At 54.0% G+C, this 27,423-nt stretch overlaps 1 protein-coding gene across 4 annotated transcripts in view; it reads left to right on the forward strand.

Moving 5' to 3' along the window:
- The window catches only part of PTPRN2 (protein tyrosine phosphatase receptor type N2), a 972,293-nt gene that overhangs the window by 915,785 nt on the left and 29,085 nt on the right, over positions 1 to 27,423 (forward strand). For all 4 annotated transcript variants that reach the window (XM_039472901.2, XM_074378841.1, XM_039472902.2 and 1 more), the window contains 3 exons: positions 5,259 to 5,336; positions 22,587 to 22,706; positions 23,879 to 24,045. In XM_039472901.2, coding sequence (XP_039328835.1) covers positions 5,259 to 5,336; positions 22,587 to 22,706; positions 23,879 to 24,045 — 365 coding nt within the window. The remainder of the gene's footprint in view (positions 1 to 5,258; positions 5,337 to 22,586; positions 22,707 to 23,878; positions 24,046 to 27,423) is intronic.

Consider the following 27,423-nt stretch of genomic DNA (forward strand, 5'->3'; position numbering starts at 1 on the left):
CGCTTTTAAATCAGAGATCATGAAAGTCAATGGGAGTTCTGCTGTCCCTTGGAGGGCGTCTGGGAGAGAAACCCATGAGCTACATTTAAAACAGCCTGGTTAGTACTGAGGTTACCGAGCTGAGGAATGGCATTCAGGCGGCGGCCTACTCAGACAGCATCCAGCTTTGTCACCGGGACAACTCTGGAATGCTGGGTGACACCTAAAACCAGAGGAATTCTTCATTTCACTGTCTATTAAGGGAGAGAAAAACATCATTTAGAGTTTCAGTTCAGAATGCATTTAACTCTGGAGGGACAGAGTGGCTTTTCAGAAAAGGAGAAGACGTCAGATGTCCTGAGTATCATAAGAAATTGGCCAAATATGGGGCCCACTTCAGTTATTTACAGTCAAACTTCTGTGTATAGTAATGGCTTGTAGTCAGTATTCTACTTTAGTAAATCTCAACTCCTGAGAATACAGTATAAAAATATTTCAAGTTCAAAAGTCAGTCTCCTGGCCGGGTGCAATGGCTCACGCCTGTAATTCCAGCACTTTGGGAGGCCAAGGCGGGCAGATTATTTGAAGGTCAGGAGTTTGAGAACAGCCTGGCCAACATGATGAAACCCCGTCTCTACTCAAAACACAAAAACTAGCCAGGTGCGGTGGTGCGCACCTGTCGTCCCAGCTACTCTGGAGGCTGAGGCAAGAGAATCACTTGGACCCGGGAGGGAGAGGTTGCAGTGGCTGAGATCGCGCCACTGAACTTCGGCTGGACAAAAGAATGAGACCCTGTCTCAAAACAAAGCAAAACAAGAAAGTCGATCTCCCATTGATTACCGAAGCTCCAATTCCCCAATAAATTCCCGTATTAAGACTTAGTATTTGAAAAGGGACTTGGCAATTCCAATCAGACGTTGGTTTGTTTTCAAGGAAGCGTTCCATGAATTTGCTTTAAATGTTAGGAGAGGCAGCTGGAGAGGCGGGCGGGTAGAAATACCTACAGCTGCAGGTACTTCCTCTTCCTGCAAGATTTCAGAATAAAGACGCAACCCCCATGCCCTTCCCCGAAGCTGGCCAGATCCTCCTAAGACGTTTGGGTCACAGCTGTCAGAGGCCAGGGCTGCTCTGGGAGCAGACCCGGGCCCTCCCTTCAGCTGCCCAGCGCTGGGTGGCCTCCGCCATCTTTGAGGCTGCTGGCCCTGCAGAACTGAGTCCAACGGTCCTGACGTGCTGAGGGCTTCATTTTTAAAATGAGCTTTGCCGGGCGCGGTGGCTCACGCCTGTAATCCCAGCACTTTGGGAGGCCGAAGCGGGTGGATCACGAGGTCAAGAGATCGAGACCATCCCGGTCAACATGGTGAAACCCCGTCTCTACTAAAAATACAAAAAATTAGCTGGGCATGGTGGCACGTGCCTGTAATCCCAGCTACTCAGGAGGCTGAGGCAGGAGAATTGCCTGAACCCAGGAGGTGGAGGTTGCGGTGAGCCGAGATCGCGCCATTGCACTCCAGCCTGGGTAACAGGAGCGAAACTCCGTCTCAAAAAATAAAAAATAAAAAAAATAAAAAAAATAAAAATAAAAAAAAAATGAGCTTTGTCTGGAAGATTGGGGAAATCATGGCTAAGTTTTTCATGCAGATTAGAGTTTCTAAAGATACCTGCATAGTAACTATCCTCCAACAGCTGAGGGGCCCCACGAGGCCATCTTTACACAGGTATTCAGAGAAGCAGAGGGACACACCCCACTAGTGTCCTAGTTCCTGTGACATCTCCCAAAGAATCAGTCAACCAAGGAATAGTACAGTCAACACAGACAAATGGGTTTCATTTTTATTTTTAAAAAGTAGGTCAAGTGCAGTGGCTCACACCTGTAATCCCAACACTTTGGGAGACCGAGGCAGGCTGATCACCCAAGGTCAGGAGTTCGAGACCAGCCTGGCCAACATGGTAAAACTGTGTCTCTACTAAAAATACAAAAATTAGCTGAGTGTAGTGGTACACTCCTGTCATCCCAGCCACTTGGGAGGCTGAGGCAGGAGAATCGCTTGAACCCGGGAGGCAGAGGTTGCCGTGAGCTGAGATCACACCACTGCACTCCAGCCTGGGTGACAGAGTAAGACTCTGTCTCAAAAAAAAGTAAAAACAGAATTATACTGTTCGTCGTACTTGCCTTCTGCGCATCGATTTTCATGAAGTCACTTGGAATGAGTCACACTGGATTCTCTGTGGTCCGGGCTCTCTGGGCGGGTGTTGCTGTGGAAGGCCCCGTCTGGGGAGAAAGGGCTCGCGAACGCCTGCATATCACTGTTCGGGCTCGGGGCCGCACGCTATGGAGGGCGCGGCAGCTCTGCTCCGAGGAAGCAGTGCCCTTGGCTCACTGAGGACGGCATGGATGCGTGTTCACGGGCCGCAGACCACCCAGCAGCTTGGCGTTCACCTGATAACCTCACAGATGTTCACTGACAGCTTCAGGATGGCCACCAACACTCGGACACAGACATTCACACAGATGAGTCTGCACACACGCGTGCACTGCAGTCCAGAGCTAAAGGACGTAGAAACCGTGTCACCACGCTCCTCACTCCCTGACCACACCCACCTACAGCTAGTGAGACTGAGGCCCCGAGACGGTAAGAGACCATGTCCACAGTCAGGCAGTCTGTGTCAAGAACGGGACACTCCTACAGATAAAATGTGCGTCACAGTGAAGTGGAAAGTAACCAGTAGAAGGCGAAGACGAGGCGTGAAGATGGGAGGAAGCCGAAGTCCGTGCTGTGTGGATCTCTGGGCAGGGAAGACGGTGGGACACACACCGCCAGGTCACGTTGCCAGGCAGATGCCCTTGCTGGAAAAAGTAGTGTTGGTAGAAGCTCACTTGATTTCCTCCAAAGACACTTTCCTGCCTGAAAAGCTTAAATGGAATGAAATCTCTGTTTGGTTAGTTAAGTATTTGCTTAGCTTTTCCTCAAAGGCTGTGGGAAACCACGAGAGGCCACCTGTGGCCTTGGTCGTTGCTGCTTCCGCCCAGAATTATCCTCTGTTCAACAGAATGTGCCTGGAATGAGATGATTGTCTCCTGAATTATTCTTAAACTGATGACTTACGTCACCATGTGGGTCGTTGTGCTGTTCCCGCCATCCCAGTAGCCCCCACAGGATGGCAGGCGGGTGGAGGGAGGTGAGGCCAGTCCCCACGGAGTCTGCACAGCCCACACTTCCCGTTCAGCCACCCATCCCAGCACCCTGGCTGTCTTTGCTCCTGTCCTGGGCGTGGGAGCAGGTGATGGGTGTGTGGACTTCAGGACACCTTAGCAATTCAGACCTAACACCACAGTCACCTGAGCTACTCTCCTGCAGCCCCGTCCAGAATTTTACTTTCAATCACCTCGTTCTCATTTTGAAACCAGCTAAATGTGCTAGTTTGAACACGCTTACAATTTTAAAATGTGTTGCTGTAGAAATTGCTCTGGGGGAAAAAAGGCACATTTAAGAAGGAGGCGGGGTTTTCCTTTTTGTGCATTACTATTTGTGGGGAAGACACAGGGGTCTCTGTAAATAGATGTCACCCCAACAAATGCATATTTCAAAAAATCAAAACTCCTTATTTCTGCTAAGCGTTTTTCTACTGAAACATTCTAATTGGGGCTTTCAGTGACAGTAACGTGATTTTACCTGTATCGTGTGTGTTGTGGCGAATTTCAAAGCGAGGTCCGGTTTTAATGACGCATCACTAAATCAGATGCACAGAAAGCTTTTCTCCTGCCTTCCCGCAGCCCCGGCTAGCGTCACCATGTTGTTCTGTGAGAATAACTTACATCTGTTCCTTTATGCGTGCCCCTCTTTTATGGGAACATAATTATAAGGTGCATTCGGTGCCTTCTTTTGTGCTGACAGCGTCATCTCTGAGGCTGGTGGCGGCTGCACATGGCCGCTCTGGGTCTCTGTGAAAGAAAATGTGCCTCGCATCAGCTTCCCAAATGCAGCAGCACTTAAGGTGACACCAACGCCACCACGGATGTCCTCGTGTGTCGGCTTAAAATCACACAGGGTTAAAACTCGCTCGCTTTTCACTGTGTTGAGAAATGTATTCTTAATAATTACCTGCAAATCCGGAGCATGGTAAATCTCACATCAAACCCTGATAGCAAGAGTCAGTTCTAGTCCTACACACAGAAGAAGAAAGGGCTGTGTGTGTCAGTGCGCACGCAGCTGCCCTCCGGGGTGAGAGGATTCCCCCCGCACCGCCTCTGGCTCTCCAGGGTTCGGTCTCTGCAGGTGCTCCTGGGAGGTGTGGGGAGGAGCTGGTGAGTGCCTGGGGATGGCAGTGGTGACCTGGTATCTTCGTGTCCTCTGCAGCGTGGCTCGGGGTTGGCCTCCGGGAGACGAGCCGCCTCCGCCTGGCACCCCTCAGCCGCGTGCTCAGATCCCGCTTGCCTCTCGAGGCTTTGTCTTCATGTCCTTTTTTTCTTCTTTTTTCCGTGATTAATCTTCGAAATAAATGTAATAATTATGGTCTTCTAAGCCAAACTTCTCCCGTTGGAGCTGGCATGATGCGTTCGGAGGAGCTGGGGAGGCGGAGGGCCCACACCTGCGCGGTTTCCGATCCCCGCCTGCTGGGGAAACAGAACAGGAAGCGCGCCCGGGAGGGGCCGCCCCGGCTCCGCCGCGGACCCAGGCCAGGCCCGGCCGACCGGCGCGGCCCGTGCCCCCTTCCCAGGATACACAGAAACGAGCCCCCACACACGCGCGTCAGCTCCAGCCGGGAAGCGGCGGGCAGCCCTGGCTCGCTCTCCCAGGACGCTGGCACGCTGGTCCGGGCAGCCTGGAGCGACCGCGTCCGCACTGTCCACTGAGAGCGTGGGCTCAGCCTCACCCCGGCCGGGCCTGCGGCCCCAGCACGAGGCTCGTTCTCCGGAACCCGTGGGTGGGCTCGGAGCGTGTCCACCCTGGCTCCGTGGCCGGGAAGCTCACCTGTGTCGTGGGGCCGCACCTGCTCAGCAGGCTGACGATGGCTGCCTGGTCTCCCTGGGCTGCTGATCTTCATTTCTGTTGATGCTGCCCTTAGACCCTCAGCCTCGGGTGTAAGGAGAGCATCTCAAACGCGGTGGCCCAGGCCGGAGGCTCAGGACGGCTGGGTCCCCACCTGTGCCGGGCGCTCACTGGAGTCAGTGACGGGCAGGTGGTGTGTGGCCACCCTTCCCTCCTCCTGAGCCTGGGCTCGGCCTCCGGGCTGCCTGCCTCCCGCCTCACCCCTGCCGCCCTGCTCTGTCTCCACAGATGGATCACGACCCGAGGAGCCCCGTGTACATCGCCACCCAGGGACCGCTGCCCGCCACCGTGGCCGACTTCTGGCAGGTAAGCTTTTTTAATTTAAAATCTCTCTTCTGAAAAGAAGAGCTCAATAAATTGGTCATGAATTGCATCTTGAATTTGATAAAGCCAATCAAACTCACCTACGAACGTTCATCAAATGTTACTTAGGCCGGAATCTGAGTCCGTTCGTGTCTCTCACTGTCAATCTTTTGTTTTCCAAAACTTGAGTATGAAAAAATTCCCTTTGAGAGATTTAACGCTTTCAAGATCATGACTTTGACGTCACTTTACTTTGCATTTCATAAAATAGCAAGGATGAAATTAGTGCTTACGTTGTTACACGCTATTGAAATGTGCCTGTTGTCCATGGCGCTCCTCTCACGACGGTCACCACGGGCGCTCCCGTGGGGTTTATCACCCTCTCCTGGAGTCCCCGTAGTGCATCTAAAGGCCAGGCACTGCTTCTCTATGCGGCAAAAGCACAGGTCACACAGATGGCGGCACAGATGTGGGGCTGACGACAACGTCAGCAAATAGAGCAACACGCAGAGGGCAGGGGGACTCTTCCCTCCCTCGCCAGCCACGTGACAAAGCAGGGCACGAATGGGCTCTGGAACGTGGCCGGGAGTTGCCACAGGCGTGCGGGCCTGTCTTCAGCAACAGCAACAGGCACCAGCTGCGCCTCGGGCACATGAGCCATTCCCAAGCCTGGCAGAGAAGACGCCCAAGAGCCGAGCCGGGACAAAGGTGGGATGTGATGTGTCACCCACGCGGCAGAATCCAGGCAGGGAGGTGCCTGTCACAGCAGCGACGCCAGGACCAGGCCACAGCCTCCGGGCGACCCATAGCGCGGGCACCTGGGCAGCACCAAGGTGAGACGTCTCCTCACGCAGCCACTCGTCGGAGGCAGCAGACTCGCCTCTGCTGCAGGCTCTTCGACTTCCTTCACTTCCCTCTCTCGCTTTCCCATCAGCCTCGCACACTCCGACTCCAGGAAGGAGAGCCGCCACCCTCTGCTCTCGAGGACAGTCTCTGCAAAGTCAGGAACAGCCCGGGGTTTTCAGGGCCTCTGAGCGCCCTTGTATTGTGAGCATTTGAATCCTCAGGTGCCATCGTCCCGTTTTATGGGCAAGGCACATGGGTATCGGAAAGATGGCATCACTTGCCCAAGACAGCTCAGATGAAGCCAGTGTCTGAAACACGTTGGTGTGACCTCCTGCTCTTTCTGTCTGCCTGTGTCTTCACGCTATTGAAGAAAAAATGAAACTAACCTGCATCTCTGGGTGTCATTGTTGAAGCTTGTAATCCCAGCGAGGCACGGCAAGCCTGTGGTGCTCGGATGGCTTTGAGGGCTCTTGGTCCTAGCACCCTGGAGCACTTGGATCCCTCCTCATCACAGCTGGGCACTCGCCCAGCCCGGTGAGACACGCCTATCCCAGGGAAGACAGCACCCTGGGGTGATCGTTTCAGGACAGTTTCGTGGTAGGAAGCTCGTCCTTGCCTGGCACACACCTGCCTTCCAGAAGCGTGGACCCATCCGTCCCAGCACTGCCAGTACAACGGAGCCCCAGGGCCCACCCAGGGATGCCCCCTGCTGTGCACGCTCACCCGGGCTTCCCAGGGAAAGGGACAGAGTGTTCGGAATTGGAGGGTGGACAGTGAATATCCACGGAGTCCCAAAACCACTGAGTTTTCATCCACCTCAGCCCGTGACCCAAAACGTGCTCATTTACGTGTGCATGGGATGGCCCCAGGTGTGCGTTCTTTCGTCTTATGCAAAGTTAAGGCTCTCTCTGCCCTCTCTAGCTTAGCAGATACAGGAGTACAGGAAGCAACACTGGTCCTTGAAACCTCCCACGGAAGACAGAACTTGGTTAGACCCACAGTAACGTGCGTTTTTAAGGACAAAGCTGGATGTGAAACGTGAAGTTGGTGGTGACGAAGTCAACAGGCTGAGTGGGAGTGAGCGTCTCCTCCCGAAACCCCCGTCTGGGCCTTTCCCTGATGCCAACCAAGGACCCAGACACAGACCGAAGGTTACGGTCCCAAAGCCCCTTCCTTTTATCTCTGGCTGTTGAGCGCTGGTCTGAGGCTCGTCCTTGGGGTGGGTCCACAAGTGTTTCTTTTCTGTCAGTCATCAGCGAACTCCAGGAAGGAAGCATGAGAGGGAACGTGGGGTCAAGTGAGACAGGCTGTGAGGGGAAAGATGGCGGCCGTGTCTGCCCCAGGCCCCTGCGCTCCTCGGGGGCAGAAGCATCCCCTCATCTCCGATCCCTGTCACACAGTCTTTCCCCACTGTGGATCTGCACTGGGGTCCACATTTCCCTCCTCTTGGGAGGGCTCGGAGCTCGCCCTGGCCTGTGTGACCTCACTGTAACTTGACCACACCTGCAAAGACCCTATTTCCACCTAAGACACATTCCTGGGTTCCAGGTGGACACAGATTTGGGGGCGCATTATTCTACCCGGTACAACGGCTAAGAAGAAAGAAGACCCTTTCCAAGCAGCTCATTGGCACCCACAAGACCTGATGATGAGTCAGGGGCCGTGGCAGGAGTCCGTTCGGAGGTCACTGGGAGGCAGAGGAGGAGCAGCAGAGGAGCCGGGAGAGCTGCAAGGTCCTCAGCAAGAAATGCTGCAGGGGGCCCAGGGGCCCAGAAAGGAGGAGGCTGGAAGAGGAGCTCAGGGAAGGCCCCTCAGGGAGCCCGGGGCATGGAGGCCACTCCAAGTGCGCCAGCCTCTTCCCCAGTGCTGAGAATTACCAACCAGCCTAAGTAAATCTCAGCTCCCCGGCACAGCACCGCAAGGCCCCATCAGCCCGACCTCCGGCGGCCTCCTCGCACCCCTCCCTCCCGGGGGCCTCCTCGCACCCCTCCCTCCCGGGGGCCTCCTCGCACCCCTCCCTCCCGGGGGCCTCCTCGCACCCCTCCCTCCCGGGGGCCTCCCCGCACCCCTCCCTCCCGGGGGCCCACAGCGTCTCTGACTGCGCTGCTGCCGCCGCCGTGAGCAAAGCCCAGAATGTTCCGGGAAATCCACAGAAGGTCGCCGCTTGCCGCACACCGGCACTTTCCTGCGCTAAACCAGCTCTATACGTACGCTGGATGCATTTCAAGAATTCAATTTCCAAAACTTTGACTTATATCAAGAAATTCCTAAAAACAAATTCATTACCTAAAGGAAGATGTGCCTCGAATTAATCCTTTGCCTGCAAGTGCCCTCCAAGCCATTCAGCTGAATTCCTGGTCCTTACAGCATCTCAGGGGGGTCTGTGGAAGTCTGAGTTACGGTTCAGAAACCAGTGTTGCTAGTCAGCGGTAAACTGGACGAGAAATAAAGCACACCTTAAGGACAGAACACCCGTTTTGGGGTGAGGGTGTCCTTTTGTCATATAAATACTGTTTATAAGTGGAATAATTTTAAAGGAAGAATGGAGAGAATAAAACTTTGTAGGTGTGGGACCGTCTTGTGCTGCATTGTTTGAAGTCAGATCAAGATGTTAGAAAAACATTGCCACTCTCCTCTCTGCTGGTCGTTCTGGGATCGTATCTGGAATATGGTGTTCATCCTGGGTTCATAAATTCGAAAAGGGCGCTGACATTCAAAACACAAAAGAAAAATAAGCCAGAGAGGTTGGTGGAAACAGCCGTCGGGGTGAGAGTTTTGAAAATCACCGCAGGAAATACCGGAAGTGCAGAAGAAGAGAACCGGTTTGGGGTAAGAGGCAGGAAAAGCCGTGCTCCGCCCAGAGGGCCACCCACAAGCTCCCCTTCCGTCCACACACCGCGTCAGCCCAGACGTCACGCAGGAACTCGGCGTCTGGGCTGTGTGGTATATAACACTTTTTCTAAACAATCCTAAGACTGTTCTTTAGATCTCAAGGAGGGTTCATCATATTTTAATAAATTTAAAATTAGGAACATGAGTCTGGCTGTGTGAGGTTTTGCGATTTTGTTCAATGCTTCTAAACAAGGAGCCTGACGCCTCGTACCCAGCCTTTGACACCCCGAGGCTCTGAGTGCTGGCTGCTGTCCGCACGCTGCCTGGGGAGGCTGAACATCCAGAAAGAAGGCGACAGGAGAGGGGAGAGGCCCGGGGCCACTCCTCGGTCCCCGCGACCCTGGGTACTGTCAGAGAGCCTTTCTCTAGGTCTATTTTAATCTGCAAAAACGCCTCCCACCTGTCAAATGGAGCCACCTTGAGTGAAAGACAGACACACACCCGTGTGGAGGGGGCATCCGAGTGCAGGCTGGCGTCAGGAAATGCTGGGAAGAAAGGAAGCCACTGTGATTGAGCTCTTTGGTGCCACACCCAGGGCAGGCACCCCCCCATATGGGATCTCCTTTGGCCGAGCCGCTGACCCTGCCGTGAGGCCATCGCAAGCCCCTCATTCCACCTGCGTGTGGTCTCAGAGGTGTCAGAGTCATAGAGACAGAAAGTAGAAGGGCAGCGGCCAGGGGCTCAGGGAGGCAACTGTGGGCTTGGCCAGGGTTTCCATCTGCGAGGATGAAAGTGCTCTGAAGAGCGTGGCAAAGGCGACGTGCCACAGCGGTGGAAGGCCCTTACTGCCGCTGCACTCTACAGTCACAAACGGTAAATTCCATGTAATGGATATTTCACTACAATTAGCATCAGAGATAATACAGAACGAGCCCAGTTCTACCCAGGATGAAGCTGTGGCCCGGAGAGCCGTAAGGACTCAGCCAGGTCCACACGGCTGCAGGGAGCCCGTTCTAGACCCACATACGGGGAGCGCCAGGGTGTCTCTCCACCACACACGCTCCTTGCCAATGAAGAAGGCACCGTGATGGGGCAGGGGTCATTCATGAACACGTCTCCATAAACAGAAGAGAGAGAGATCCGGCTGCGGTGACACTGGCATTTCCCGAGCAGGCATTGTTTACAAAAATCCACTGTGCTTAGTTTCAAGGCACAGAATAGGCGAAAGTCAGACTCCTCAGACACTGGAGATAAAGTGACGCTTTCTCCAGGTCCTGGGACTTCCCCATAGGAAGCGAGGTCTGCTGCTTCTCAGGAATGGGGCACCACAGCATCCCCGGGCCAGCCCTGTCCTGAGGGCACAGGATGCCATTCCGGAGCAGCAGACAGGACTGTAGCTGGAAGGTCAGGACTGCTGGGGAGGCAGGGGAAGGGTGTGGGCAACGACCACCTGCCTGCGGCCCATCACATTCCACCACACCTGGTGCCACGTGGCTCGTGTCAACCGAGGCGAGTCAGCCACCCGCCCTCCCTCCTTGCCTTCTTCTAGAAAGAGCTGCAGAATTATGTGCTCTTCTTCCAGAGGTAGCCTCTGTGTGTCACCTCCAAGCACTGGCTGTGCCCGGGAGACAGAAACACAATAGTTGTATCTAACCCAGAAAGGTAGGCAGCATGGCCTGTCAAGATCAGGTGCAGAGTGGGTGGCTGCAGACGTGTCATGGAAGGTCACACCCTGGAGCCCTGGCGCTGGGGCAGCCACCATGGGAACTGGTTCCCCACCTGGGAAGCTCAGCCAAGCGGAAGACTCAAGCATCTCATCCTGCCTCACCGTCTGACCAGCAGGCTGCCTTTCAGGACGGAATAGACACGAAGCAGCTCCCCCGACCCCCAGGGAGCGTGCAGAGCCCTCGCTGAAGTCGGCAGGTGTCCCACTGGTGTCGGATATGTGAGACTCTTATTACCCATCAACATTTTACCAAGAAAAAGGGGCACTATCAGCTTCTAGTTTCTGCTTTCGGAAGTGTTCTGTGATGAAGCCTCCACTGGGGGGACACGTTTTCTCATTTCCAAATGGATAGGCTTGACGTCAACCTGGCATCCATAGATCACAGTTCTTACGATGGTTTAAAAAAAAAAACCTGAACTTGGAACTGTGGAAGACCCAAAGAATTTAAAGGTGTTTCTTTCCAAACGGGTTGCCAGCCACTGGTGGCAAGGCCAAAACGCAGAAGAATGACAGTTGAGAGCTGACTGGCACCATGCAGGGGTGCCCACCACAGGCACCAGTGGCTCATCTGTCTGTCTGCCTGTCTTGTCTACTTGTCCTGTCTGTCTTGTCTGCCTGTCTACCTGCCTGTCTCTCTGCCTCCCTGTCTGCCTGTCTCTCTGCGTCTTATCCGCCCGTCTGTGTCTGCCTGCCTGCCTGTCTGTCTGGTATCTGCCTGTCTGATGTGTCAGCCACTGCACTGGTCCAGGCAGGGGCAGGTGGGAAGATGGCAGGCCTGGACTCTGTACCATGCACTGTCTCTGGACATCTTTCTTGATCAGCCCAGGATGACCCTGTGGGCATTGCCATCAGCACCACCAGCAACCAAACCTCAGAGCATCCAGAGTTGACCCCAGCCTGGCCTCAGTGGCGGGGATGGTCCCTCACCACCTAATTTTTAAAAATGTTTAAATCCTCCGAAGATGGCATCTGCTCAGCCTGAGCTGGTTCACAGCCCCCAGCAATTCACAGCCATTTTCAGCTTCCCTCGGCATGTGGGCGGCAGGGCCGAGTGTCCAAGACGGACTGGCCTCCAGCAGCAAGAGCCCTGAGTGTCCAGAACAGACCCGGCGTCCAGCAGCGGGGGCCCTGAGTGTCCGGGACAGACCCGGCGTCCAGCAGCGGGGGCCCTGAGTGTCCGGGACAGACCCGGCGTCCAGCAGCGGGGGCCCTGAGTGTCCAGGACAGACCCGGCGTCCAGCAGCCTCTTTTCTCATCAGACAAGTGCAGCCTGGGGCCACGGTGTCTGCTCTGGGTCCGTGGTTACCTTAAGGCCTAGAATGTCCCCCAGTCCTTGCGGCTCCCCAGTGGGGTGAAGACTCAGGCCTGGTCATCATCCTGTTCACCCCCGGATGGTGACTGATGGGAGAGGGGCCCTCTGTGGATCTCACTGACCCCAGCGGTGGGAGACCCGGGAGGTTGGCAGAGGAAGTGACGTCAAACCCGCTGCCTCACAGACGGGTTGATTTTAAGACGCGTTACTTGGTTAAAGGGCAACATAAGAATTGTGTTAATTCTTAGTTAATTTCTGAGGAAAGCCTTGATTTTCGTTTCCGTGACTGATGAGTGCCCTCAACACATGCCCTCAATTTTCCAGGACACTGTTATGTTTCCAATGTCTGGTCTTGCTGGATTTTTTCCTGTTCATAAATTCACACACCCTTAAAGGTGAAAGAAACTGTTTCTCACATTACCGTCTCTAAATTTGGGGTTTGAAACCTGTGACCTCGAAGCTCGTCCATGGTTCCACTTGGGGCAGCGCGAAGATGGCCGGTTGGTCTCTCGCCACAGACATGCGGAATTTAAGGCGGGACTCTGGCAGGACGGACGGGTCCTGAGTTTCCCTCCTGCCTGGTTCCCACGGCTCCCAGCAGCCCCGCCGCTCCCATCTGCGTGCGACGGCTCCCCGGCCTCCGCCCGGCTCCTCCTCCCTGCTCCTCTCCTCTCCTCTTCCTCCCTTGCTTTACAACTGGATGTGAAACATTTGTGTCAGGTCCTGATCTTGAAAAGGCTGCCAAGTCCAGCAGCTCGCCCGAAGGAGACCAAGCACGTGCCTGACTGGGAACATGAGCACAGGCAGAGGCCACAGTGAGTGGCCACAGTGACTTCCTGTGCGGGTCCAATGCCTGGTCACAGAGGCACCTGCAGGGGTCACACGAAGGCTGGGTGGAGAGGAAGTCCGTGGGTGGGAGTGCATTCCCACCGCGGGAACCCCTCTGCAGCAGGGCAGCCACTCACCCCACACGGGGTCCGTCTGCACACAGGCGGGCTGAGGCTTTCCCGGAGAGCGTTGGACCTGACTTTGGCGGAGTGGCACGCCCTTCTCATTCCGAGCTTGCTCTTCCTCCCGGGCAGAAATACTGCCGGTAGAAGGTCCCAGAGGCTGCTGCAGCTGCTCCTCAGCCCTGGGATGGGGGCGCAGGAGTCGATCTGACAGCCACATGGGGGGTTCCTCCTGCTGCTCCCATGGCAGCCTCTCCGTCAACACTGCTGACGTGTGTGTGGGGGCTATGTCACCTCACCATGTCATCCCTAAAGGAATCCCACACTGACAGATTTGTTTACTAAAAAAAAAAAAAAGCCAGATAGATGCACAATGAGTCGGGCATGGACAGAATCACAAAGGCTTTGTCAACCCACGTTGGGTTATATTACCATGTCCAAAGGCACGCAGCGTGGCCCGGAGCCCGTGACTCACTCATGGCACCAGAGCCACAAAGGCTGAAGTTTCTTTCTTTATTTTATTACCTTTTTTGGACGGAGTCTGGCTGTGCTGCCAGGCTGGAGTGCAGTGGTATGATCTCAGCTCACTGCAACCTCCACGTCCCTGGTTCAAGCGATTCTCCTGCCACAGCTTCCTGAGTAGCTGGGATTGCAGGTGCATGCCAGCATGCAGTTTCACCATGTTGGCCAGGATGCTCTCGATCTCTTGACCTCAAGTGATCCGCCCACCTCAGCCTCCCAAAGTGCTGGGATTACAAGCTTGAGCCCCCATGCCCATCCAAAGCTTTATTTCTTAGGACTGTCCTCTGGGGAGGGTGAGAGCAGGGTTGAAGGTTTCTCCTGCAAAAGATGTCACACACACTGTTTCTTCTTCTTTAATCCGTTTCAGACCACACAGTTTAACTTTCGGGCGTTGGTGAGCTTCTAAGGCATGAAAAGCATGTTTGCCCATTAATTGCCTCCTCATGCTTTTAAATCCAGCCGCATCTTCCTAACAAGGCTGAACCTTTGTTCAGCCCACGAGAGGCCATTCACAACAGAAATGAGCTGTGCAGCCGGACTGCCGGGCCCCGCGCCTGCTCTGGAGGAAACGTGTCTTCGTGGCAACCGCTGCAGCGGGATGTGGCTGCTGAAGTCCTGGAGGACTTCTGCCATGCAGGCCTCTGACAGCGTGTTCCTTCGGCTGTTTTTTTACATAAATATCCAAACGGCCTCTTAGAAACGTGAGTTGTTTTCAATGAAACATTGGTTAGATGCCATGGAGGGTAGAGGAGAAAAGGTAACTGGACTAGGATGGAGTCTTTAGAGATGACAGTCCGGCAGAGGAAAGACCTAAGAACAAAGACAAGACTAACACAGGCAGGAAGGGATGCATCACAGAAGATCTAAGAAGGAGGAGAAGCTTTCCTCCTGAAGGGGCCCAAGGATGTTTGTAGAGAAAATGGCCTGGTGTTTCACCACTTCAATTTTTTGGTTTTGGTTTTGGCTTTTTGTTTTGTTTTTCAGAGATGGGATCTCACTATGTTGCCCAGGCTGGTCCTAAACTCCTGGGCTCAAATGATCCTCCCACCTGCCTCAGCCTCCCGAGTCACTGGGACTGTTTAGGTGCACACCACCACATCCAGCTCTAATGTTTTACTATTTCAGATTGATCGTCTTCCCTGTAATCGGTTCTTAGTAGGGCTTCAAAAGAGTTTTTTTTAAGTGTGTGTGTGTGTGTGTGTGTGTGTGTGTGTGTGTGTGTGTGTTTGAGACAGAGTCTCACTCTGACACCCAGGGTGGAGTGCAGTGGCATGATCTCGGCTCACTGCAACCTCTGCCTCCCAGGTACAAGCGATTCTCCTGCCTCAGTCTCCCAAGTAGCTGGGATTACGGCTTTCCACCACCACACCCAGCTCATTTTGTATTTTTAGTAGAAACAAGGTTTTTTCATGTTGGCCAGGCTGGTCTCGAACTCCCAACCTCAAGCGATTCTCCTGCCTGGGCCTCCCAGAGTGCTGGGATTAGAGGTGTGAGCTGCCATGCCCAGCTGAGTTGTTTTTAATCATATGCATTTAAGGTGTACACCCTGATGTTTTGACACACAAAGACGTCGTGAATGGTGACCACGGTCAAGCTAATGACTGTGTCCCCTCGCGTAGCCACCATTTCTCTGTGTGTGGGGAGGAGCCTGACGTCTGCCCTCCTGGCAAATCTCTGTGCCCAACACTCTCTCTCATGCAGTCACCATGCTGAATCCCAGGTCTCCAGAGCTCATCTGTCCTATAACCGCACGTTTCTTTCTACCTTTGGATCAGCGGCTCCCCGTTCCGCCCCCAGCCCCTGGCAGCCCCTTCTTCTCTGTTCCGGAGCTCTTCCTTTCTAGGTCCCCCTTGTGAGTGAGACCCCGGGGTGAGTGCCCTTCTGCGCCCAGTTTATTCCCTGTAACCTCCTGTCCTCCAGCTTCCGCCGTCTTGTCAAAAATGACAGGATTTCGTTCTTTAAGGCTGAGTGCCATTCTGTTGTGTATGTGCCACATTTTCTTACCCATGAGCCACTGGTGGACGTGGGTGGCTCCGAGTCTTGCTGGTTGTGAACGGTTCTGCCGTGGACGGAGGGGTGCAGGCGTCCCTTCCGCACACCGAGTTTACTTCTTTCCCGGTCTCCACCCCGAAGTGGGACTGCGGGATCGTACGCGGCTCTGGGTCCTTTTTTCAGGCTCTCCACGCTGTCCTGTGTCACGGCAGCCCTAGCTCACGTTGCCCCTGTGGTGTGAGCCTCCGTCTCCTCCACATCCTCACCGGCACTGGCCGTCGCCCTGGCTTCGGGGGCAGCCATCCCAGCAGGTGCGAGGTGCAGGGCGCTGTGGTCTGACTGGCAATTCCCTGATGGCCGAGGATGTCCAGCCCCTTGTCACGTACCTGCTGGCCGTGTGTCCGTCTTCTCTGGAGAAATGTTTGTTCAGATCCCTTGCCCATATTTAGTTGGGTTATTTGGCATTTTTAAAATTCATTTGGTGATTAAAACTTAGCCCTCAAGAAGGATCTAGAGTGCAGAGGCCCCGTGTTCCTCTCCATAGATGTTGATTTGAAGCGTAGGTGATGTGGCTGTCGTTCCGCACCTGTGGGTGATTCGACGGGTGAAGGGGAGAGTGAGCTTGCGCCGGGTGCCTCTGTGGCTGGGGCTGATGTAACGCGGTGCCACAAACTGGTTGTTTTAAAACGGCAGGAGGGTGTCCTCTCGCAGTTCTGGAGGTTGGAAGTCTGAGATCCAGGTGTGAGCAGAGTCACACTCTCCAAAGCCTGCGGGGGAAGGTCCCTCACAGCCCCTGCAGCATCTGTGGCCACCGGCCATTGGGGTGTGGCATGGGTGGCTCTGCCCCTCTGTCTCTGCCTGTCTGTGCGTAGCCTCTCTCTGTGTCTGCGCGTGGCCTCTCTCTGTGTCTGCACGTGGCCTCTCTGTGTCTGCACCCCTCCATCTCTGCCTGTCTGCACGTGGCCTCTCTCTCTCTGTCTGCGCATGGCCTCTCTCTGTGTCTGCACGTGGCCTCTCTCTGTGTCTGCACGTGGCCTCTCTCTCTGTGTCTGCACCCCTCCATCTCTGCCTGTCTGCACGTGGCCTCTCTCTCTGTGTCTGCACATGGCCTCTCTCTGTGTCTGTGCGTGGCCTCTCTCTGTGTCTGCACGTGGCCTCTCTCTGTGTCTGCACGTGGCCTCTCTCTCTGTGTCTGCACGTGGCCTCTCTCTGTGTCTGCACGTGGCCTCTCTCTCTCTGTCTGCACGTGGCCTCTCTCTCTGTGTCTGCGCATGGCCTCTCTCTGTGTCTGCATGTGGCCTCTCTCTGTGTCTGCACGTGGCCTCTCTCTCTGTGTCTGCACCCCTCCATCTCTGCCTGTCTGCACGTGACCTCTCTCTGTGTCTGCACGTGGCCTCTCTCTGTGTCTGCACGTGGCCTCTCTCTCTGTGTCTGCACCCCTCCATCTCTGCCTGTCTGCACGTGGCCTCTCTCTGTGTCTGCACCTTCTCCAGGTGCTTCCCTCTTCTTCCGCGGACACAGCCACATTGAATTGGGACCCACCTCGTTGGCTCAGTTGCATCTGCAAAGATCCTGTTTCCAAATAAGGCCACGTTCACAGGTACCAGGGTTAGGATGTCAGTGTAAGCTGTGGAGAGGACACCATTGAACCTGTAACAAACAGCAATGTGGTTTTTCAGTCTACAGTCATAAACTTACTCAGTTGGGTCAAATCACAGCCAAAGTCTGCATTTCCTGCTCCCTGGTCACCTGCCTGAATCACTGAACTTCTCCACCTGCTGCCGCTGAACAGGCATCAGGAGACCCCATGGTGCACGCTGCTGGGTCCCTGCCGGTGAGTGGGGTTGGGTGTGGTTCACAGAGCCTGGCGGCGGCAGCCTTTAACCCCAGTGTTGGGTGATCTCTGAGAGCCACTGGGCAGAGCATTGCCATTCCTGCTGGAATGATAAACAGCAAAGCACAGCCTCTCTCCCCTCCGCGCCCCCGGCCCACCGAGCAGGCACGTCCGCAGCCATCACGGGGACACTGGAGAAGCAGCTCGTAAAACGGGGGGCATCCATTCCCCTCCAAAGCGTGGCGCAGCCGTCCACGCCTGCGATCCAGCTCTCAAGGCTCATTTTCTGGCCATGTTGGTAGCGTTTGGTTCGATCCAGGGATGGCAGTGTCTGCTTCCTCTCTAGGAAGAGTGATCCCAGGCTGTTACTATGTGGTCTGAGGTTGCTGTGGGTGGCTCTGGAATGCCACAGCACCCAGGGACAGACCCCCAGGGACAGACCCCCAGCGACACTCTGCCATCAGCCTCTGTCTGGGTCTGTCCCCTCAGCATCTCCAGCCACGGGCCTGACACACAACAGGTGCTCAGGTGAGCAGGTGGCCACAGGTGCCAAGTTCTTGTCTTTCACCAAACAGGAAGCACGAAAAATAGCAATTTCCAGAATTCAGCAATACAGTTTGTAAACTGACATTCCAGTGAACTGCGTTAAGATTAAATAAAGACCCCGTGTTGTTATTTACCCCCTAAAAGAGACAGTTTTAGATTTCTCAAAGATTTGTGACACAAACCAATCTTAACGTGATTACTTCTGAAAAATCCTGTTTCTGAATGAGGTCACATCCACAGGTGCCAGGGGTTGGCACTTTCTGCATGTCACCTGTGAACAGAGACCAAGCCAAGGAAAAAGCATCGTGAAACTTCTCCCCGACTGGAAACGGAACCTGACCCGACGGGGAGTCTTGCTGATATTCTGAATTCACTTTCCACAGTGGAGTCTGAGGTTAACTGGTCAGGCGCGGCAGCCAAAAGCCAGAAAGGACGGAGACACCACGCAGTCCCCCTCCTGGGTTCGGTTGCCGTGTGCCGATTCCAAGGAACACGAGATAGCGTGATCAGGCCCGCGAACAGCTTGTAGTGTGGGTACCCAGCTGGGCTGCCTATTTGTTTGATTTAGTAAATTCCCCTCTCTGTTTTTATACACAGTGACCTAAAAAGAAATATTATTCCCCAGAGCGCCTTTGGGATTGTTTGTTTAAATTAAGTTTCATTTGGATTTAATCTTAACCAAATCTTCAGAGAGCCGCAAAGGCGCCCCGTAATGAAGTGTGGACGCCAGAGCCAATGAACGCGGCTTCCAGACCTCGTGGCTGCCCCGGTCCACGGGGCTCCGTGATGACACACTTGGGCAGCAGGAGCCACGTGCCGCGTGATTAGTTTATGGTCGAGATCATTGTGTTTTTATTACACTCATAAAATCTGTGTTTTTCCTCATTTTCATAATGGCTTCCATGAGCTTCTCTGCCTTCCGAAGGCACATTAAGTTGTTCTGTGGTGGAAGTACTGATTTGGTGGAGCAGGTTAGGAAGCCTGAAAAGCTTTGCATAAGAAACATGCCTTGAATTCTCATCTTGTGTTGGATGGGCACTAAGGAGAAAGGAAGTGTGTGAGTTTGAGCCTAATTCGTATTTATTTGTGGGCTTTTCGTAAATCTTCGGTTGGTTCTGTTAGCTTCGGACATACGTGATACACGATGATATGCCCTAAAGGTATTGACTCTTTCAGCCCCATGAGAACACAAATAATATTAAAAGTGGAAAATGTCACACGTGTCTGATTTTTAAAATGTAAAGGAGGTGTTAAGTGACACGCACTGTGATGACAGCATTGTATATTTGAGATAGGTGTGTTTTTAAAATAACAAGATTCTTTTTTTTTGAAGGTAGGGACCCTGGCTTCCTCTTTCTTTATTGGGCACTTTGTAGATGCCACGCAGGTCTGAAAGTTACACCTTTAAATAATTATTTAAAAACTGACCAGGATGAAGGTCCTGATCCAGAGCTCCAAACCAGAAGCAAAAAGGAATGGGGGCAGTGGGCATTCCTCCAACATCACCAAAACCCAGGTAATGAGGATCCTCAGCTCCTCCGATGGCCAAATCCAGGCTTGGGCCCTTGGGCTAACCCGCAGGTGCCTCTGACTGCATCACACTCAGAGTAAGGTAACCAGCAAGGGGCTGGAGGGAGCGGCCAGCCGAGTCCAGACATGGACAGAAGTAACTGGAAGGAGGACGGGAAACGGACAGGTACTGTCCAGCTGTAGATAAGGGAGTGCAGCTAAGGCAGGCCGAGGGGCAGGGGAGAGGCTGGGGGAGCCGTATTGCAGCCATGCAGGAGTGCAGCCCCAGGGTCCTGTCCTGAGCGCTGGCCAGGGTAGCAGCTGTCAGTCCCCAGATGGACCTCCTGACCCGAGCCCAGGTAGAGGGCTCCCGCCTTGTGGGTGCTGTTGGTGAGCGGGGGGCTCCTCATCCACCAGCCTGGACTCGAGGTGCTCCTTGGAAGCCAGGGTGTCTCCAGGCCTCTTAGTGATCGTCTGCTTCTCACAGACCCAGACTTCCCGTGCAGCCTGCTGAATGAGTGACCAGCATCATACCACCCTCAAACTCATTGATGGCATCTGCCAGGGCGTCCATGGTCTCAACGTCCAGGTGATTGGTGGGCTTGTCCAGGAACAGCATGTGGGGGGTCCTGCCAGGCCAGCCAGGCCACGCACACTCGGCACTTCTGCGCGTCTGGCGAGTTCGGGTCGGGCTCACCTGCTGTTTCCCAGTGATCTGCCTCGTTTCTTCCTTCTGATCTCCGGGAAGGCTTCATCACGTACTCCAAGTCCAGCTGCTCCCGCGAAGGCCAGTGGCCACGCCTTGTCTCAACGTGCCAGTGTTTTCGGAACCTGCCGTCCGGGGAGGGGGGTGGTAGCTCTCCAGTCAGCAGCTTCAGGAGCGTTGACTTCCCCGCCCATCGTCCCTTCCAGGGCCACTCGTGTGTCAGGGTCAGTTCCACATTCTAGATGACGGGAGGGGCCAGGCCCGTCATGGGTATACCTGAGGCTCACGTTTACACCATAATGGCAGGTGGCGGGATCTTCCACGTGGTGGGAAATAAAATGACAGCGTCCTGTCGCCCACGACCCCGTCAGTCCTGAGGCCATCGTTTTCTGCAGTGTCTTTTCCTTGCTCTGGGCCAGCCGGGCCAGCTTGGTGCTGCCGTGACCAGACCGCGCAATGTCGCTCTTCATGTGTGCAGTCCGAGCTTGCCCCCCAAAGCCTCTTCACCTGGCTCCCCTCCGGGCCGCGTCTTCACATACCGACCGTAACTACCCGCGTGATACTTCAGTCTCTCGTCGTGCACGTGAATGTGTTGGCACAGACACCATCCGGAAAGTCCTGGGACAGGAGACGAGGGCCCAGATACGCTGAAAAGTTTGTGGTTCTTATTCCATCCGCACGCAGGCATCCAGGTCCAGGTGGCAGGTGAGCTCCTCTGGAGCAGCACGAAGGGCCGGCAGCCCTCCTCCTCCAGCCCCTGCTGGAGCCTTGTAGCTTCCTGCACCGCCCGGCAGGTGCCACAGCCCGTCGGTGCAGCACCCGTGAGGCCTCGCCCCTGCCTTGTCGGCATCCAGCTCCTCCAGGCGTTCATGGGGCTCCACGAGCTTCTCACACGCACGTCCTGGTGAGCAGCCGCTCCGCCTCCCTCTCCAGCGGGTCCGCCCTGTGTCCGCGCCCACCACACACGGCAGGGCTGTCTTGTCGCCAGGGGGCCTCTCTCCATTCAGACGGTAGATGTCGATGTGCTCAGGGACGGGCACGTCACGTTTCCCAATCGCAGAGAGCAGCAGGGACTCTCCAGTTCCGTTTGAGCCAATGAGGCCGTGAGGACGGCCCGAGTTTAATTCCGGTTTGGTGTCGCTGAGCAGCTGTCGACCACGGAAGGTGAGTGGGAGGCTGCTGATGTGAACGTCGGTGCTGGGTGAGAGGCCAGGGCGCCAGTGAGGCTCCAGCAGCCTTCTTCCTCTCAAAGTCCTCGAGCTCCTTGGTCAGCAAACCCACTTCGGTGGTCTCTCGGCCACTGGTCTGGTTTTTCTCCTCTGCTGCCTGTGGTTCTGTGACAGCAGCTCCATTTTCTTCACGGCCTTTTCTGGGCCACTGTCCAGCTTGGGCCGCCTCCTTCTATCTGGCTGCGTTCTTCCTGACCTGGTCAGAGGCAGGATGGTGACCCGCAGCGGGAGTCACTGTTCTTTCAGGGAGTGGGGCTCCCACTCGGCCTGTCGCATCGGAGCTGCTCCTGGCTTCCTCCAATAACAGCGTCTTAATTGGATTTTTATATCTGTTTTTAAAAGAAATAGAAACTCTCTTGGACACCAAATTTACATCTAAATGCAGTTGCTTATAAACATTTCTGCCAAGTTAATGTAATCTATTGCAGAAAAAGCAGACCCCTCTTCACTCTATAATTTAATATGCTAATAAAAATCTGCAGATGCCACATCAGTGTGCCCCACAGGATTAACGGTTTTGGGTAATTAGGCTGTAAATGTTAATATGGAGGTTTACAGCCACAAGTAGCCAGTTGTGTTTACAAAGAAACGAAGTCGGAGGACTTCATGTCTTTGTGACTTCTGTGTTTAAATGTGCTTATGTGTGTTTATTGTGTTTCAGTGTGGCTAATGAGAATTAGCAAATCAATTTGGGATTTTCTTTAATGTGAATAGTGTTGTGATATTTCTATGTAAACCAATGAAGTTCCAGCAGGGCAGTGATACTTTCTGTGACGTACTTTGAAAAGAAGCCTTTCAGAGGCCGCTTCTGACAGGACAGCAGTTTCACGAAGTAACACACTTCTCTGGGTGTGCAGAATCATGCCAGCCACAGCATGTGAGGGTGTCCGCCAGCTTCTGCTCACGCCGACTCGGGAACTGCCCGCCTGTCGGTTGTGATGTGTTTGTTATAGAAAGTTTCCTTTACAGATCAAAAGCTGGAAAGCCACGTGGCTGAACCTAGAACAGAGGAAGCTTTAAACGGTGTGGGATAAGTTCGTTAGGTTTTTAACACTTCATGGAACATGCAAGCTATGAGCCGGTGCACTCACAGACGCCTAGGCAGCCGCGGAGTGGACGTGTCTGACCGAAATGAAATCAATGTCCTGTGGATGGAATACATGTGGGTCGTGCCTCTGAGTGCAGTACCGACACATGTCACGCGGTGATGAGACGGTCACACCGCAGTCACGGCCTTCTCTGTCCGCAGATGGTGTGGGAGAGCGGCTGCGTGGTGATCGTCATGCTGACGCCCCTCGCGGAGAACGGCGTCCGGCAGTGCTACCACTACTGGCCGGATGAAGGCTCCAACCTCTACCACATCTACGAGGTACTCACACCAGAGCCACCTGGGCCGGGACCTGCCCGCTGGGCGGGGAGCACTGGGACCCGCTCCTCCTCCAAGTGGGATCTTAGGGCCCCATGCAGGGGTCCACGCCCCCCACATTGAAGGGATAGAGGCTGAGCCACCCCCAAGGGCCACGCTGCCCATGTAGATGCTTCACACATCTGTGTGGTCATGAAGCAGACCCTGGGAACATGGCGTGGTTTTCACCTTTTAGGTTTTCTAAATCCAAAGGCTGATAGAATAGAAAAAGCACCTGCCTGAGAGCAGGCTCCCGTCTCATGTAACAGGCCTTTAAGTGAGCTCTGTTTTTAGAAAGAACCCTGCCTGCTACCATCCTAATTGCTCATTGATGCCAGCGCCTGAGCCTGTGGCCTTCCCGTGGCTCTACGTGGAGTTTTGTGGCTGGATCATGTGACCTTTTTATTTGAGGATAACCTGCTGACAAGTTTATTCTGTCGCTGGATTTTCTGCCCACGTCAAGAATGAACTAAACAAACTCAGGCAATCAAGCAGCTCTAGCATGCCTGCTTTGCTTCCGTTTTGCATTCAAATGAGTGAGAATGCCAAAGCCCCCAGCAGGAGGCCTGTTAGAGGCTTAAACGTGAACGCAAAACCACGCCGCCGTGGCTGTGGGGTTCTGCAGAAAGGAGGCCGGGCGCTGCCTGGGCGCAGGCTCACATCCTGCTGCGCCTGTGCGAGCCTCGCTCGCCCTGCTCGGCCTCCAGGTGCGCCGTCGATGACGGAGGCTCACTTAGAGTGGAGCCGTTTCGCAGAACACGCAGTTGTGTTGGTGGTTTTGTTTCAAAGTGAAATTTTTCTCCAGGATTTTCTTGAGGATTTATATCACACAGACATGCAAAAGACAAGAAGTAGGATAGTTTTGGATTGTAGCTTTTTAGAAAATCATTTGATGGTCACGCCCCTAAATAACATTAAACAGCACACACTACCGGGAGCTGACTTCAGTGCAAGGCTTCCTTCACGTTGGGACGGTGGGGGGGACCCCTGAGCCGAGGGAACCTGCCTGTGCTGTGCAACGTGGCCTCTTCAGAGCACCCCGCTCTCGTCAGACGTGGCTCTGGGCTCCTCAGCGCCTGCCGTCCGGTTCACGACGTCCACGCCCGTCTGTCTCCCTCCCTCCCCTCCCGCCTCAGGTGAACCTGGTCTCCGAGCACATCTGGTGTGAGGACTTCCTGGTGAGGAGCTTCTACCTGAAGAACCTGGGGACCAGCGAGACGCGCACCGTGACCCAGTTCCACTTCCTGAGCTGGTATGACCGGGGAGTCCCTTCCTCCGCACGGTCCCTCCTGGACTTCCGCAGGTATGACGCGCGGCCGGCCGGCGGGGCAGTGTGCACTGAGTGCGTGCGTGCGGCGGGGAGCGATGCCAGGCTCCCCTGCGTCCGCGTCAGCGCCACGGAGGGAAGGGAGCGAGGGGAAGGAAGGCTCTGGGAACTGCACGTGAGTTGTGAGCGATTTCCCAGTTTCAGAGCCATTCAAGCGTGAGGGGGAAGAGGCGTCTTAGAATTGTGGAAATATGGTCATTGTTTTTGGTAAGATTCTTCAACTCACAAAGAGCCCTGAAGCGTGTGTGTCACGAGACATTGGTGACCGAAGCTCAGATTTTTAGTTTGGCTTCTCATCTGGCTGCATGGGATGGACGATTCGGCAAGCACAGGCTCAGACGCCACCCTGGGCCATCTCGGAGGAAAGCCTGGACACGGTTAGCCCACAGCTATCCATGTTTTTAGGGCTATTTTGAAACTGACCATTTTTTGAAAATCCAGTGTTTTGTTCACTGCCCAGTCATCCGGTCACCCAGTAAGCTGTCGGGTTTCAGAGCATATTTATTGAACTGTTGAAATGAATGCTAGACTCTGTCTTACAGGAAGAAATTGGCAATGAGAAGCAGCAACATTTAAGACACAGCTTTGATTGTGACACACAGTTGGGCCACACGGACTAGGTAGCGGGGCTGAGTGAACAAACACCACAAAGAAAATGAAATTGTCAACAGCATCAGTGGCTGAGCTCTAAATTTTATAGAATATATCTCACATTTAACTGATCGGAAGTCTGCCTGTTGAGGAAAATAGAGAAGTCTCGAAACGCGGAGTGTAAGAACAGAACGTGTTTAACCCGGCATCACACCGCTGTCACAGGATGACTCGGTCCTGGACAGACTCTTCCTGCGTCTACAGTTACGTGCTGGAGGGAGGGTGACAGGACAGGACTGTCGCAAGGAAGGGCTTTGGAGGTCTCTGTGGAATTCTTCAATTTGTGTATTGCAGATTCCGAAGCTTGTTCTTATTGTGATAATATTTCTCTTGCCTTTTAGTCTATGTTGAAAAGCAAAATACGGTTTTTTGCGATTTGAATCAATAGCATGTGAAAGAGCCTCTCCAAGGAGACACACTGACCCCCACCTGCATCACCCCCACCCCAGGACACAGACCCCAAAACAGCTACTGTACACAGTTCCCGCCTCGCCCACCCCGATTTCCTGGCCATTATGCACATTTTCTCAAGATAGATTTGCTTCTAAAGACATACTATGCGGAAATCTTACATAATTTCCTGAAATCGAGTCTTCAAAACACAGTCTTTCCTGGCAAAATGGATGTAGCCACAAAGACGGCACTTCCTCTTCCCAGCCCGTCTCTGTGTTCATCCGGTGTGTTTGCACATACATGCACATGGGCACTGTCCATGTCCATACATGGACCGGAGCATACACATCACCAGCCCTCTGTGTTGACGATTCATCACAAAGAAAACTTGGATTCCCAGATTTCCCTTGCTCCAGGGTCTAAGGAGATACAGCCTAAGAAGGTTTTTGTTAAATTCAAAAGCTAATGAGCCCCAGGCACGGTTTGGAAAGCTACGTCAGAGTAGGAAGCTTTCACCGCCTGCCTCACTGGGCACGTCCAGCATTTCAGCCAAGGCCGCCTTCCCTGTGTTACCTGGACAGTGGGTTTGGATGATCACATTTTCAGAAAGCTTCACACTTAGACGCGCATTTCGGGTGGCCGATTTTCTCTATAAAATAGCCACCCCAATTTCAGTGACCGGGAAGGTGAGGCCGCTTCTGAAGACACCAGCCATCTTCACGCTCCAGGGTTTCTTACCTTTGAACAATAGACAAGGCATTCTCAGGCCCGGTGCATTCGCCAGGCACCAAGATGTGTAATTAAATATTTCTGGAGCCCAGAGGGAGCACATTTACACTTTAAAGAGAAACTGCTAAGAGATAATTAGCATCACATGTGAGGGCTTTGCTTTAGAAACCTGTCTCTCTTTCTCTGTCTCTTCCTTTCTCTCTCTCTCTCTCTCTCTCTCTCTCTCTCTCTCTCTCTCTGTATTTCCCTCTCCCTTCTTGTGCCACGGCACGCACTAACGCTGCTCACGGTAAAATGGACAAACCCTTACCTTGCCAGCTATTAGCGGTGGCCAGTGTCATTTTTGTGATGTTGCAGCTAGTAATATGAGCCCAGTTGCATAGTCACAAAAGTGATCATTGGAAACTGTGACTGCACTGCGGGGCACTGTGGGAAGCCCCTTTTCTGAGCCGCTAACGACCTCTGACCTTGCTTGCTGTGGTTTGCATGACGGTGCGCGCTCACCCGGTGACCGGGTCGGTTTGTATCACTAATCGTTCTTCCCCAGTGAACTGTTGTGGAAGTGTCTGTAGTATCTACTCTTCTTGCTGCTGGAGACTTTTGCTCCTGGCGCTCTGTTCTGACGCAGGCCAGCGGGCGCTGTCACCTTCCTGAATAACCCCTGCTCTGTACCTTAGGTCAACCGGATGGGCTCTTGTGTTCAGTATGCCATGGTTCTGCCTCTCTATTTGTCATGCTTTGTGTGTAATAATACGAGTGCACAGTCCTCTGTCAATAAAGTCCTGACCCGTGCCACACCCTGATCTACACGGCACGTGTCCTTGACTGCCTGTGGTTTGTGTAAGTAGATCGAGCCCAAGGCGGAGGCTGGGATGGATACGAAACGACAGAGAGACCTTCCCAAGGCCTGCCGAGGCCACCAGCCACACTGTGTCTGAGAAAACAATACCTGACATACATACACCGTGAGATGGAGACAGGAGTTTCAGGAGTGGGGAAGCAGGCTGAGGCCACCGTAGCCACGAACTCACTGCTAGGAGCATTTCTTAGCCAGAGAGGTCGTGACTGCATTTTGCCAGAGCAGAGCTGACCAGCTGTCCGTGAGCCACTACCATCTACTGTAGACTTTCAACAATCCGTTTCCTCAACCCAGCACACTTTTTTACAGGGCACCCGCCTGTATGGGTTTGGGGTTTGGTGGTTTTTCTCTGCCGTTTTTTGTGTGCTTGGTCTCCTGAGGAAAAATGAGCAACCCCTGGCGACTGACGTGTGTGGACTTGCAGAAGCTGAGTTGAGGCTTTATGTAGCGTGCGCCCCGACGCGGGGAACAGAGCTCTGCAGGAGCAGAGCGGAGGTCGTCCACATTTGCAGCATTCAGAGGCTGAGCCACGTCCGGCAAACTCCTCTGCCCAGGGCGAAAGGTCTGTCAAAGCAGAACCACTCACCATTTGTTCTGAGAGTGGAGCCCGCTTGATCCTACGCGTGGGCACGTGGGCACATCGGCGCTCACGTTACGCACCTGCACACAGGCCCCACTGTCACACACGCATACAGCCTCGTGTGCACACACACAGTCCTGAC

The sequence above is a fragment of the Saimiri boliviensis genome, chromosome 10 (assembly GCF_048565385.1).
Source record: "Saimiri boliviensis isolate mSaiBol1 chromosome 10, mSaiBol1.pri, whole genome shotgun sequence".
In the NCBI taxonomy this organism is placed as follows: Eukaryota; Metazoa; Chordata; class Mammalia; order Primates; family Cebidae; genus Saimiri; species Saimiri boliviensis.